Source organism: Chaetodon auriga, chromosome 7 (assembly GCF_051107435.1).
Source record: "Chaetodon auriga isolate fChaAug3 chromosome 7, fChaAug3.hap1, whole genome shotgun sequence".
NCBI lineage: Eukaryota > Metazoa > Chordata > Actinopteri > Chaetodontiformes > Chaetodontidae > Chaetodon > Chaetodon auriga.
The window spans coordinates 947501-962106 of NC_135080.1; the positions used below are offsets into that span (position 1 = coordinate 947501).

The 14606-nt window shown below is 47.8% G+C and overlaps 2 protein-coding genes across 2 annotated transcripts in view; one reads left to right on the top strand and one right to left on the bottom strand.

Moving 5' to 3' along the window:
- LOC143323132 (estrogen-related receptor gamma-like) overlaps positions 1-4040 on the top strand; it is a 6912-nt gene extending 2872 nt beyond the window's left edge. The window contains exons 5-8 of the mRNA XM_076734774.1: positions 1325-1417; positions 1513-1674; positions 1763-2035; positions 3189-4040. Of these exons, the coding sequence (XP_076590889.1) occupies positions 1325-1417; positions 1513-1674; positions 1763-2035; positions 3189-3427 (767 nt within the window). The 3' untranslated portion in view covers positions 3428-4040. The remainder of the gene's footprint in view (positions 1-1324; positions 1418-1512; positions 1675-1762; positions 2036-3188) is intronic.
- On the bottom strand, positions 3685-13498 carry shkbp1 (SH3KBP1 binding protein 1). The gene is made up of 17 exons (XM_076734773.1): positions 13325-13498; positions 12584-12637; positions 12164-12209; positions 11953-12085; positions 11620-11700; positions 11308-11475; positions 11045-11135; positions 10683-10873; positions 10444-10559; positions 10270-10357; positions 10032-10148; positions 9655-9825; positions 9390-9545; positions 8803-8899; positions 8446-8630; positions 8143-8245; positions 3685-7547 (listed from the first exon to the last, which is right to left on the bottom strand). The coding sequence occupies exons 1-17, from the start codon at positions 13381-13383 to the stop codon at positions 6797-6799; spliced, it is 2607 nt and encodes an 868-aa protein (XP_076590888.1). The 5' UTR covers positions 13384-13498; the 3' UTR covers positions 3685-6796.
- Between the last annotated feature and the right edge of the window lie 1108 nt (positions 13499-14606).

The following is a 14606-nucleotide window of genomic DNA, read 5'->3' on the forward strand; positions in this document are numbered from 1 at the left end:
ACAAAATGACCACAAAACATCACAAAATGACACAAAAACCACAAAACGAAACAAAATGACACAAAAACACACAAAACGACACAAAACAATACAAAACGACACAAAAACACACAAAACGACACAAAACAATACAAAACGACACAAAATGACACAAAAACCACGAAACGACACAAAACAATACAAAACGACACAAAATGACACAAAAACCACAAAACGACACAAAACAATACAAAACGACACAAAACGACACAAAAACACACAAAAACACACAAAACGACACAAAACGACACAAAACGACACAAAACAATACAAAAAAACACAAAACGACACAAAAACACACAAAACAATACAAAACGACACAAAAACACACAAAACGTCACAAAATGACCACAAAACATCACAAAATGACACAAAAACCACAAAACGAAACAAAATGACACAAAAACACACAAAACGACACAAAACAATACAAAACGACACAAAAACACACAAAACGACACAAAACAATACAAAACGACACAAAATGACACAAAAACCACAAAACGACACAAAACAATACAAAACGACACAAAACGACACAAAAACACACAAAAACACACAAAACGACACAAAACGACACAAAACGACACAAAACAATACAAAAAAACACAAAACGACACAAAAACACACAAAACAATACAAAACGACACAAAAACACACAAAACGTCACAAAATGACCACAAAACATCACAAAATGACACAAAAACCACAAAACGAAACAAAATGACACAAAAACACACAAAACGACACAAAACAATACAAAACGACACAAAAACACACAAAACGACACAAAACAATACAAAACGACACAAAATGACACAAAAACCACAAAACGACACAAAACAATACAAAACGACACAAAATGACACAAAAACCACAAAACGACACAAAACAATACAAAACGACACAAAACGACACAAAAACACACAAAAACACACAAAACGACACAAAACGACACAAAACAATACAAAAAAACACAAAACGACACAAAAACACACAAAACAATACAAAACGACACAAAAACACACAAAACGTCACAAAATGACCACAAAACGTCACAAAATGACACAAAAACCACAAAACAATACAAAACGACACAAAACGACACAAAAACACACAGAAAACACACAAAAACACACAAAACGACACAAAACGACACAAAACAACCACAAAACGACACAAAAACACACAAAACAATACAAAACACAAAACGACACAAAAACACACAAAATGACACAAAACAACCACAAAAGGACACAAACAGGACGTCCTCTCTGTGTCGCAGGTGTCCGGATGGACCGGGTGCGAGGAGGACGGCAGAAGTACAAGCGGCGGGTGGAGGCCGGTCTGGGCTCGTACCTCCACCCCGTCAGCAGCAGTGCGTTCGCGCTCCTCCATCTTTTTTCTGCTCATTCAAACGTCCCGACCGTCGTTTCACTTCCTTATTTCGCTTCCTTATTTCCTGTCTTTCAGGAAACAAGGTCGTTTCCCATTTGCTGCTGACTGAGCCCGCCCCCCTGGCCGCCAATCAGGACGATTCGACCGATGACGGCAGCCTGCGGACCCTGCTGACCCTCTGTGACCTCCTGAACCGGGAGCTGCTGGTTCTGATTGGCTGGGCCAAACAGATCCCAGGTATGCAGCGCGATCACCTGGAAGGTGAAACAATCCTCCATGTTAAAGACACACCTGAGTGACAACCGCTCTGCCCCGCCCCTCTCAGGTTTCTCCGGGCTCTCGTTGGTCGACCAGATGTCGCTGCTGCAGAGCGGCTGGATGGAGGCGCTGCTGGTGGGCGTGGCCTGGCGATCGCTGGGCGCGGCGGGGGAAGAGCTCGTGTTTGCCGGAAACCTGCGGATGGACGAGGATCAGTGTCGAGCCGCCGGATTGGCCGACCTGTACGAGGCGCTGCATCACCTGACGGCAAAATACCAGGCGATGAACCTGAGCGCCGAGGAGGCGGTGACGCTGAAGGCCATGGCACTCGCCAACTCAGGTACACACACGCACGCACGCACGCACACACACACTCACACACACACACACACACACACACACCTATCAACAAACAGCGTATTAAAAAATACACGTATCAAATCCAGTGTGGAATGTAACAAAGTACATTCACAAAGTACTACTCTTTGGGGTACTTTTACTTTGAGTATTTCTGTTTACTGCTACCTTTGACTTCTTCTTCTTCCGTTTGTCTGACAGCTTTCGTTACTTTACAAATGAAGATTTTACATTAAATGAAAAATAATAATACTACTAATACTTCAACCACAGAAAACTTCAGTACTTGTACTTCATGAAGCTGAGAGTATTCGAGTACTTTGATATTTCCTGTAAACTAACACAGTAGCCTGCAGAGCTGCCCGACACGCAGATAAAAACAGATCTGTGGGCGTCTGAGCGTATTGATCTGAGAGGAGTGATTACTGATATTGATCAGAGGCTGAAGCGTCGGTATTGATCACGATCAGACGTGTCGTCACATTCTGCTGTTATTCCATGTTTGTCCTCATTAAATCTCACCTTCAGACCCAAACCGTGTTGGTCCGTCTCTACTGTCTGTCTTCCTGTTTGACTTCCTGTCTGTCTTCCTGTTTGACTTCCTGTAATATTTCGTTTTTTGAGTTTTTAAAGATGAACGTTTAGTTAATAATCATCATCTGACATTGTCCTGCTGAAGCAGTGCATGATGGGACACGGGTGGGTCCCTCCAGCTGAAGTCTGGTCAGTCTCCCACCGTCTGAGCCTCGGATCAATAAACTGTATTGATAGACTCCGTTCTGGATCTATAAACTGTTAACTGTCTGCTGTGTGTGTGTGTGTGTGTGTGTGTGTGTGTGTGTGTGTGTGTCTTAGTTTCTCTGCTCAGTCCATTAACTGAACATCAATAGTCGACACAATGGAAGATGATGCTTGTGCGTGCGTGTGTGCGTGCGTGCGTGTGTGGCTGACCTTGACCGTCTCATGTCCTCTTTGTGTCCTCGTCAGTCGTCCATCTGAACATTGTGATGAAAACATCAAGTACAAATATTAGAAATCTCCTCAGTAGCATCAAACAGGACTTTAAGAGTACGTTTACCTCAAAGCTGTACTTGATGTCCTCCTCTTGAGTGTCCTCTTTCGCTCTGTCCCGTCAGACGCCGACCCGGTGGACTGTCCGGACTCGGTGCAGCGGTTCCAGGACGGGCTCCACGAGGCCCTGCAGGAGTACGAGTCGTCCCGTGGCGAGCAGCGCCGGGCGGGCCGCCTGCTGATGAGCCTCCCTCTGCTGCGGCAGACGGCTGACCGAGCCGTGCAGGCCTTCCTGCGGCTGCATCGCCGCCGCCGCGTCCCCCTCCACAAACTGCTGCTGGAGATGCTGGACGCGAAGGCCTGAACCGGACTGTATGTCACCCTGAGACCAGGATCCTGAGAGGACTGACTTTATCTGACTGAGGCTGAAACCATTTCTCATCGCTGCCGTTACTGGAGGTGAAGCCAAGCCCCGCCCACAGGTCGTGACCCCAGGTGACGGCGTCAGACTGCAGGCGCCGAAGACGCCAACGGAACGGCATCGTCTGCAGAGAGACGCAGAAACTCCACAGTGCTAATGTTAGCATGTCACCCCTCGCTACTACTGCAGGTGCTAAGCTAGTTAGCTGCACATGCTAACATTAGCAGAGACAAACACTGCGAGTCAATAAAAAGACTCGACCTAGAAACTGCTGCTACGCTATGATTGGACAATTGCTTTTTGGTGGCGGGGTTTAGAGAAAAGAATCAGTGGACGAACACACCTTCACCTCACGTCCTTCATCATCATCACCATCATCATCATCATCGCTGTCTGAACCAGAACAATTTTCATAAAGTTTAGAATTTCAGTCTATTTTTGTAAACAGACGACGACGTTTTAATGTTGTGAACTTTTGTTTCTCTCCGTTTCTTCTTTAGTTTTAATGTGGAACGAGTTCATTCAACGCTTTTGGAATAAAAACAAGATTTAATGAGTCGATTCTTTGATTTTTTTTTTAATAATATTAAAGAAACATGATTGCAGAAACAACATGAGGCTTCAAACAGCTTCCATAAATATCAAACATTTGAGCTCAGCCGTTAACAGAACTGGATCAATAAAGTTTCTTGTGAAAAACAGACAAACAGGAAGAATTCAGAGGTCGTAGGAAACACGGAAAAGAAAAAAAAAATTAATTACAAGAATGTGAAAAAAGAAAAACGACTGCAGTGAACAATTAATCAGATTATTTGTTAATCTCGTTAATAAACATGAAAATCTTCATGATTTCAGAAGAAAAGCAGCTCGTTTGGTGCTTCAGAGATAAAATGATGATCATTTTTTACTGTTTGTTTATTGACTGTTTGGTCAATTTAATGTCATCAAACGGCAGAAATGTTCCAAAACCCAAAATTATTCAGTTTCCAATTATAGAAATCAGAAAAAAATAAATAAATCAAGTTTTCTGTCATTTTCACAGAAACGTAAAAAACAGAAAACATTTGACTCGTATGTCAATTTATTTTGTGTTTACAGAGAAAATAACGGTCAGATTAATCGATAATCAATCGATAATGAAAATAACTGTTGGCTGCAGAGAAGAAACATCAGAAAACAAAGTTCACGAGGAAACAGATGAAAGACGGCAGCAGGACACACGCGATGGACTGACAGAAGGTTTGGACGCCGGACGAGTCGCCGTTTCAACAGGAAGTCCACCAAAATAAAAGCTGCTTCCTGTAACGTCAACACTTCCTGTTACAGGTCTGAAGTTTCCTCACAAGCTTCCTGGAAAGAACGTCGTTCTACAAGACGAGTTTTTCCATCATCGGGTCTCACTCATCTTTACTTCAGTACGAGTACAAATACCACAGAGTACAAATACTCTGTTACAGGTAAAAGTCCTGCGTTCTAAATTTTACTGAAAAGTTCAAGAATCAAAATATACTTCAAGTACCAAAGGTAAAAGTACTCTCTATGCAGGACTTCATATGACTGGATTATTGTTGTTGATGCATTCATGTGTTCATCACTTTAATGTGAAGGAGGAAGTGATCTTAAACTGCGGGGCAGGTTGTGAATTTACCTCCAGGGATCAATAAGTATCATCTAATACTACATATTAGTTGATTAATCAGGACATTCAGAGTAACATGAAGTAAAAAGTACAAATATTTTGTAACTTGTTTCCATAAAACGAAGTTCTTTCCAGATCATTGCTGACGCTCACAGACAGCAGGTGTTCATGTGGCAGCAGAGCCGACACCTGATTGGCTGTGACGGTGAGGCGTTCAGGCTCAGCTCAGTGACGAGCGAACGGACAGAAGACGACGTGTTTTGGTTCAGTGTGAAAAGACGAACTTAAAAAAATAAAATTTCTATACAAACTTCTAGAAAAAGATTCTGGTTAGAAAGATTCAGCTGGTCAAACTTTTCATCTCTGCAGGTTAGAAAAAGCTAAAAATGAGCTGCGAACGCACAGCAGCACCGTCCGTCCAGTGTTTGCGTCCCATGTTCATCCTTTTTTTTTAGCTCTGTTTTCGGTCTCCACCTCCTCCCAAGGGAAACTTCTGACTCAGCTCAATGTCTCAGACAGGAAATGTGCCACAGACGCCAAAACCAGAAGCTACAAAGAGGCTAACGAGCTGCAGGTAATAGCCGGTTGGCGGCTAAGCCCCGCCCACCTTAGTTACTGTTGCTAACCTGTTGATCTTTCCGTTGGCACACGAGTTCATTTTACAACGATAACGATCAATCAAAATTCATCATTGTTTCAACGATGGGCCTTTTATTCCAGACAGAAGCAAACGAAAGCATTTTCTCAGCTAGCTGATTGGATCATCGGTAGCTAGCTGAGATAAGCTAATGCTAATGCATTGATCGGTTCCCAGCGGAACAGTTTTAAAATGAGAGCCCAGTGAAAGCTGCATCATGCTAAGGCTAAAGCTAATATGTCAACATCCACACCAGCTGTACACATCAAGACAAAGCTGCTAATGCTAACGATAACACACTCGCACTGACTGGATCTACCATGTAAGACAACTTTATTTTTTTATTTGGATGACTATGATGATGAAGATGATAATGATCATCATCAGCTGCTGGGGATGATAACTTTTTACCTGGAATGTTAGCTTTAGCCTCAGTTTGTTAGCATGATATATGCAGATCTTGAGACTCTTCTTTTTTTTTTAAACGACAGGCCGGAAACATTAACGTTAAAGTTAGCTCAAGGAGCTAATGTTAGCCTAACGAGCTAGCCTGCTACAGCTGTCACTTCAATAGACGGTTGTTAATGAGATGCTGCTGTTGATCATTTCTGCCTGACATCAATTCATTCGTTCATAACGTATTATTTTGATGTCCTGTGAGGACTGAATGATTGACAGGTAAGCAACAGCAGCTGAGTGGGCGGGGCTTAGCGAATGGTCAGGTTACATCTATGAGTGAGCCCTTTAACATTAGTCATTGATTTATTGATAACGTAGAAATGTTGATTAGTGCAGCTTCAGTGACACAGTGGAGCCTCTCGGCTGTTTGAGGAGACGTCGTTTGTCCTGATCCTGATCCGGATCCTGATCCTGATCCTGAGCCAGGAAACAAGCAGCCAGCATGTGGTTACAATGGCAACAGAACTTGATTTGACGGCTAATTGGCTGTCATGTCTCGACGTGACGAGAAATCCAAACCTGCTGAAAACACGAACCAGCTCCCAGGATCGTCTGCTCTCAGAGTCTGAACAGCCAATCAGAAGCTGGTCTCGTTCATGTGCGGTTTGGGGCTGGTGGGCGGGCCGGCGGTGGGGTCGTCCAGACTCGCTGGGCTTTCAGGGGAAGCCGGAGCATCGACAGGAGACGCTGCAGCGCTGCGGCGAGGTGAGACGGGCGCCTGAGGCCGGGTCGGGCTCACGGTGGGGGGTGGAGGTGGGGCGGGGCTTGTTGGGGACGTGGGTGTGGCCCTGCGGTGTGAAGAGGATGAGGATAACGGCGACGATGACAGAGATGAAGGTGTTCCTGGAGAGTGGCGTGCACCGGGCGACACAGAGAAGGTGTTGGGGGTCCTGAGGCCGAATCTGGCCTCTAACTCGCTGCACACCGCTAAGCTCCGCCTGACGCCCTCCGTCCCCGCCGGCACCCCGAACCCAGAACCTGCCGCTGCCTCTGAACCCTTGGCAAGCTCCTGGCAGCGCTCCACAAAGCTCCCCCTGCGGACAGACCCCCACTCTCTGTCTCGCTCCATGCGTCTGGGCCGGGGGCTGGCGGTCTGGCTGGGGCTCGACGTGGCGTTGTGGCCGTAGGTGGCGATGGCGAGGGTCTGCGGTCCCGCTCCGGCTGAGAGGCCAGGGTCTCTGACGGGTTTGGTGAGGGGCACGGGGGGCGGAGCCTGCCGGGGGAGGCTGCCGCACAGCGAAGCGGACGAACCCGAAGCTCCGGCTCCTCGTCCTCCTGCAGAGTGGAGACGATCCGTCCTGAAGCTGTCACTGAGCTGAGAGTGAAGACTGGAAGGACAGGAAGTCACCAGATTCATCATCATCATCATCATCATCATCATCTTCATTATCATCAACAACAACAACAACAACAACATGAGCAGTGCATGATCAGTGCTTCAGGAGGCTACTTCTACGTAGCATTGCTAGCTTGTTTAGCTGTAGATGGCCAACAGTGAAGAAGCAGCACAGCCAATAGAAAAATGTCTGTTCATCAGGAGACTCTTTTCTTTATTGTGTTTAGTTTTGAGGACTCTGAGTCTGACAGCGTGAAACATGTCAGACGTAAAGACGATGAACAGAAAAACCCAATACAGACTTGCAGCACGCTAACTTCCCAAATGTGTCGTGGAATCACATGACCAGACCTCCCAAGCTGCTCCTTGTCTCGGCTGCAGGCTACATTAGCTGCTACTAGCATAGCACACGCTAATCTCTCACCCAGCTTTCAGCTGCATTGTGGGTAATGCAAGAAGAACGTATGGAATAAAAAAGATGGTTCAACGACTGTGAAGGACTCGGAATAAATATGAGTTATGATAATGGATGTGTGTGCTCGTGTGTGTGTGTGTGTGTGCGTGTGCGTGTGTGCGTGTGTGTGTACCTGCAGGTGGAGGCTCGAGGTGTGCTGTCAGGCGTTCTGGTCAGAGCCAGGTCACACTGGTCCAACAGCTCCAGCAGTTCCTCTTCTGTTGGCCCGCCCAGTGCTGAGAGACAACCAATGAGAGGCCACATCACTCAGTGACCAATCACAGTGCTTGCAACAGTCACTTGCAAAGTTAATCGACCAATCACAGAGCAGACATCGCTCCTGGGCCGACCTCCATGTTCGTAACAGAACATTAAAGCTGCGCCGTCTGTGGCGACGTCAGTGAACAGTAAAGTTGTGTGTGTTGAAGAGTCTGACCTCTGATGTCGACCTTTCCGGCAATGTCCATGGCGGTCGTCAGGTCCCACATCTGGATGCTGCCGTTGCCATGGCCACTGAACAGGTATCGACGGGGCCGAGAGCCGATGCGACTCGACCCTTCACACTCGTGCACCATGAAGGCCGTGATGGAGGTGCCGTCCACCGAGCGCACCTCACACACCCTGACACACACACACACACACACACACACACACACATACACCAGCTTTATTAACATTTAAAATGACAGCGGGTGATGATGGTTGTCCTCTTAATGCCACACAGCTCGACCCTCACTGGTCACAGACAGACAGACAGACAGACAGACAGACAGACACACAAACACACACACACCTCTTCCCATTGGATGACAGCCTCACGTAGAGTTTATCGGTGTCTGGTACGACCCTCTGGATGAACACCTGCTGGTCATCTCTCTCTCCATACGGACCTGAAACCAGGAAGACTCTGGGTCAGAGATCAGGGCTCACGTGGTAGCTGTGACCTTTGACCTCAGTGACCTCTAATGACACCTTTACACACAGTGTGACCTCTGCTGCTTCTCCCACATCACAGCATGCATCATCACTGCCCTCTGGTGGTCACTGTCCAGTCAGACTGGGTTTTCTTTGAGGACTTTCTGAAGGACGTCCTCGTCCTCCTCTCTGGGCACGAATCCACTTCAGTGGTGACAATGACGTGTTCACGTTGCCTGGACTGAAGCTGGGACACCTGAGCAGGTGGACTGAGGGCACACTGGATGCTGCAGGGACTCATTGTTGCCTCTTGAGGTGAAAAGTGGTATTTCGAGACAGGTTGGGCTGAGGCTAGCTGGTTAGCATGCTAACTTCAGTAGAATGTTTAATGTGTGTGTGTGTGTGTGTGTGCAGCTGTGTATTACTCATATACATGTGTCCATGTCTCCACGGACTGTCTCTTACCGATCTCTGTCCCGGCGCTGCAACCTCCGTGTCCGTCGATGTCGTCCAGGCTGAGGATCTTGAAGGAGGTGAGCGGCGTGGACCCCGGCTGCGTGGAGATCATCCCCCTGAACCGAGTCACCGTCCACGTCCTCACGTGGTTGTTGTCGGCGCAGACTGACAGACAGCAGACATGAAAAGCATCAGTGAGACGGACGAAGACAGACCGGACTGACGCTGAACACGTGACGTCTGACGGTGCGTTTAACGCCTCTCAGACTCTGACCTGAGATCAGGTGTTTCTCAGACAGCATGATCTTGGTGACGGGGCTCCGGTGGACAGAGAAGGTCTGGAAGAGCTGCGGCCCCGAGCCGACGGTCTCCGGGTGCTGAACGATGACTCGAACCGTCCCGGAGCTGGTCCCGTACGCGATCTCGATCCAGTTCCCGCTGTCACCTGATCACATGACCGACACGTTTCAGGCTCAGGCACTGTGAGTGCACAGTAGTAGCAGCAGTAATAGCAGTAGCAGTAGTAGCAGTAGAAGCAGTAGAAGCAGTAGCAGTAGCAGTAGTAGTAGTAGTAGTAGTAGTAGTAGTAGTAGTAGCAGTAGCAGTAGCAGCAGTATAAGAACAGTAGCAGCACTGTGAACAGCCGCTTACTGGTTTTGGGCGTGAGGTAGACGCTGAGCGCAGTGATGGCGTCCTCAGTCGGGTCTCTGTAGAGCTCCGTCACCAGCAGGTCGTTGTCCTTCATCCTCAGAGGAAACTTCTGCACATCTGACAAACCGACCAATCAGACAGAGCTGTCATGAGCTGCAGCAACCGTCTCTTCAAACAGGATCTTTACTGACGGTAACCCTGGCATGTCTGCGCGTGAGACAGGTGAGCTGTGACTCACCTATGTAGTAGATGGAGCCGTTGTTGCAGCCCAGGATGAGGAAGGAGCCGGCGGTGTCATAGCTGCTGATGGGAACCACGTCCTGATTCTGCAGACAACATCACACACCAACAGTCAGGAAGCAGCATCCATCAGCGACTCATCCTCGGTCCACCTGCGTGCGTCTCCACCCACCTGCCAGTGTTTGGTGACGGCGTTCCAGACCCCGACCTTCCCCGTGTGGCTGGTGGCGATCAGCTGGTTACCAACGAAGAAGAGAGCCTCGACCGGCACGTTGAGACTGAAGACGCCTGCAGCAGAAAGACAGAAGTTAACATCCTAACAGAGGAGCGTTGACTCTTCAGAGACGTGTCGACGCAGCGGGACAGACGGAGACATGTGACACCACAGACGTCTCACATCCAAACCCGCACCGATTTCGTTTCCGTTGCCGTCCGGGCAGATGGCCCACAGGATGATCTCCGTCCCCGAGGCCACAGCCACCATCTTGTCGTTGTCTCCCAGCGAGCCGGCCATCACCTTGGCGTTGAGCGCGACCCTGTCGATCACCCAGTCGAGACGAGGAGAGGTGAAGACCTGCTGCCACCCGGTGGACTCCTTCACCCTGAGAGAGAGAGGAAGAGGAGGTCCAGTCGAGCCATAACAATCAGAGACGTCTTCACTCAGAGACTGAGGAGGAGGACAGAGGACTGATAGACGACGAACACCTGAAGATCAGCTCAACCAATCAGCTTCTGCTGATGCTTCAAACATGGACGCTGTGCGTTGTGTTCACCTGTAACAGACGACAAACTGAGCGTAGGCCACAGCGATCCAGTTGTGATGACCACAGATGATCCGAACCATGCCGGGATCTGAAAACTGACCTACACACACACGCACGTACGTACGCACGCACACGCACACACACACACACACACGCACACACACACGCACACACACACACACATTAGTTCCAATGCTTCCCTCAAAATCGTTTATGTATTATCCATTTGTATTTGTGTGTGTGTGTGTGTGTGTGCGTGCGTGTCGACCTACCAGGCGTCCTCTCCTCAACGATGGCTCTGCCGAGTATCCCAGAATTCCCCAGGTTGGGGGGCATGGTGTTGCTGCGTCTGACCGGTGCTCTCTCCGCGGGAACGACTCGTCCCGCCATGAACTGTGATCCCGCCACGCTGTGACGGTTGCGGCGCTTCGCTGGGTACACTGGGCGACACAGACAGGAAGTGAGGACACGGAGGGTTAGTGTGTCTGGATTCAGGGGCGGAACCTCTGAGCTCATGAAGAGGCGTCAACAAACCAGAGCCTCAAGGAACATTTCAAGGAAAGCAGGCGGTCAGCTGAGCTCACCTGGTGGAGGCAGGTAACCGTTGAACAGCACGTTTCCACAGGAGGATCGGTCGAGCTCGTCACACAGCTGCAGCTTCCGCACTGTTAAAAAAACCGTCATTTCATTGGATAACAGCACAAAACCATCGGCTGCAGCGATGGAGAGCAAAACATTTGATCACTGATGTCTTTAAGAGCGTCAGAACATGAGAGAGGCTTCAACGATCTGATCAGACCTGATCCACCATGAGGTCATTTTGACCTCTGACCCCGTGGACCATGCTGTGGGAAACCCTGCAGCAGGTCTCTTCTGCCCCGTCGTATCTAACAAACACTCGGCTGTGTGTGTCTCACCCAGCGGCGTGATGCCGTAGAACTCGGCCTCGTGCATGAGCATGTGCACGTTGATGGAGCGGGGGTACAGCTCTTTGGTCCGTAGGAAGTTGAGGATGGTGGCGAACAGAGAGGGGTCCCTATCGATGAAGATCTACGGAGGGAGAGGAGGGACTAAGGTTATTACCTCCCACAGTGAGCGACGGGGATGAGACAGAGTCAATGTACTCACAGCTCCAGTTTCATCCTTCAGAGTTGAGATGCGACCACTCAGCAGACTGCAGACAGAACAGAGGAGCATCCTGTTAGTGACTGAAACACCGCGGGGCGCACAGACCAGTTTCCACTCTGCTTTCACGTGTTTTATTAACATTATACGTACTGTTAGCTCGTCTGTTCTGCTGACGCTACTGCTAACACCTCAGTGTGACTGGACTCGCACTGATGCAGCAAAACAAAAACACTCACTGCTGGTCCATGCAGACCCATTTATTCCTACTTCACATGTTAATTCCCAGTGTTGTGTTCGCCAGTAATCAAGGTAACATAAAATTGCAGACTTTTTGAATGGAGTTTGGCATTGGAGAAGCATGAGGTGTGTGTGTGTGTGTGTGTGTGTGTGTGTGTGTGTGTGTGTGTTTTCATCACTGACCTGGAGAAGAAGGAGTCAGGAACCCATGTCAGGGTCTGTCTGGAGGTGCTGAACCTGTAAACAAACATTCGTTTCATTAACTCTTCCTCTTCTTCTTCTACGGGGTTCTTCTCTTCTTCTCACCAGTTAATATTGACCCAGCACTTGTCAGCTAGCTAGCTAAACATCGAGTTCCATTGTCGGACAGAATTCTTCTCTTCCAGATTACACGTTACTTTACCCGTGAATAAAACTCTAACTTAAATATCGTCAATCACACACGTTTATCCATTGTTTTAGTGCGCGTTTAACACCAAAGTTAGTTTAACGTTAGCGCAACTTTGGTTTGCATTGCTTCCATTATCGGACATAGCTGCCCATCACTGCAGCTTACTTTTAACTTCACTTTACTCGGTCTAAATTAAATCGCTCCCCTTTCTAGCACGACTGTGTGCTGAGAAAAGTTAAAGGATTCACGCTGTTCAACAATGAAAGGAGAAATTTTGAAGAAAATCACAAAGAACCGTCGAGCTCACGACGCGACTGCAAGGTTTGGGTTAAAAATGGCTGAAGCAGAGTTTGTTTGAGGAGTGAACTGTTCATCAGTGACAGACAAAAGTTGAAGGATTTGTTGTAGTCTGAGACTTTAACTCGTTAAAAACACCGGTAACCTGATGGGACATGGACGATCATTTCCGCCCCTTTATTAGCAGCGTTCCCGGTAGCTAGCTGCGGTTAGCCGCGAACCCGTCCGGTTCTCACCTCTTCCCTCCGACGTTCAGGTGGATGATGTCCCCGCTCCTCGCCGTGTTAGACATCATCTGAACTCTTAGCTCCTCCGGCACATTCAAAACAACATCGACACCTTTACATTTTAATCCGTTTTCGGGATAAATTCTGCTTCCGCTGTTGTTTTCAGGACAACTTCCTGTCGCTCGTTGAGGCGGAGGGTGAGAGGTAAAACCAGGCGCGGAGCTTCACTGTGTCGGGAGACACAAAGCCCGGAGCGGAGCTCAGCCTGGAACAGGACTACAAGCTCTCTGAGATCAAGATGTTCTCACAATTTTAAGGCTAAAAGTAAAAATGCTGCAAATTTAATACAATCAGGTCTCGTTATCATTTTAAAAGGAAATGCTAAACGTGCAATATACAGTGACTTCAGCACTTTTAATGTACTTTTCCCATTTTGTGTCTGTATAGTACACCCTGATGTCTGTTCTTTAACACATCGACCTGATCTGAGCAGGTACGTTTACAACACTTTAGTCTCATATATTCCTTCTCCTGCAGTTTGCTGTGTCCCACATCCCTCATACTGTGACAGGCAGTAACATCTGAACAAGAATAAACCGTGATGTTATCCAGCAGCTGTATCACCCACTGCAACAGAAGTGATGGCGACAACCACAAAAACAGTAAAAAATACAATGGGAAGAGTCTCCAGAGCCACATGTTTATTTGTGTATTTGTATTTATTTATTTACTGATTTTCACATTTATTAAAAATGTAATAAATATACCAAATATACATTCCCAGTGAAAACTGATTATATGATCAAATCAACCGATCGATCGAACACATTGAGCCTCTGTCATCCATTAAAGTGTCACACTGAGTCGTGAATGCTGTCGTCGCTGCTGCTCTGCAGATGTTCGCTGTTGTTTCAGCAGAGGTGAACAGAGATGCTCCACTTCCTCCTCTGGTGTCTGACATCTTCCTCTTCCCTGCTGGATTCCTCTTCCTCCCATTCTCCTCCAGACCACAGGAAGCACCTGTCCGACAGGTGGGTGGGACTCCAAACACAGAAACACCTGCACGGCCGACCCTTCGGCTCCATGCTGCTAGAGTTCAAAGTACATTTACTCACATACAGTTCGGAGGTACTTGTACTTTACTTGACTCTTCACATTTTGTGCAGCTGAACACGTCAGCTCCACTCAGAGGTGAATATTCTACATTTTACTGCACTGCATTTATTTATCATCACATTTACTGTACGAAACCAGACTTCACATGAAACAAACAGCTTCACCTTTCATGTAC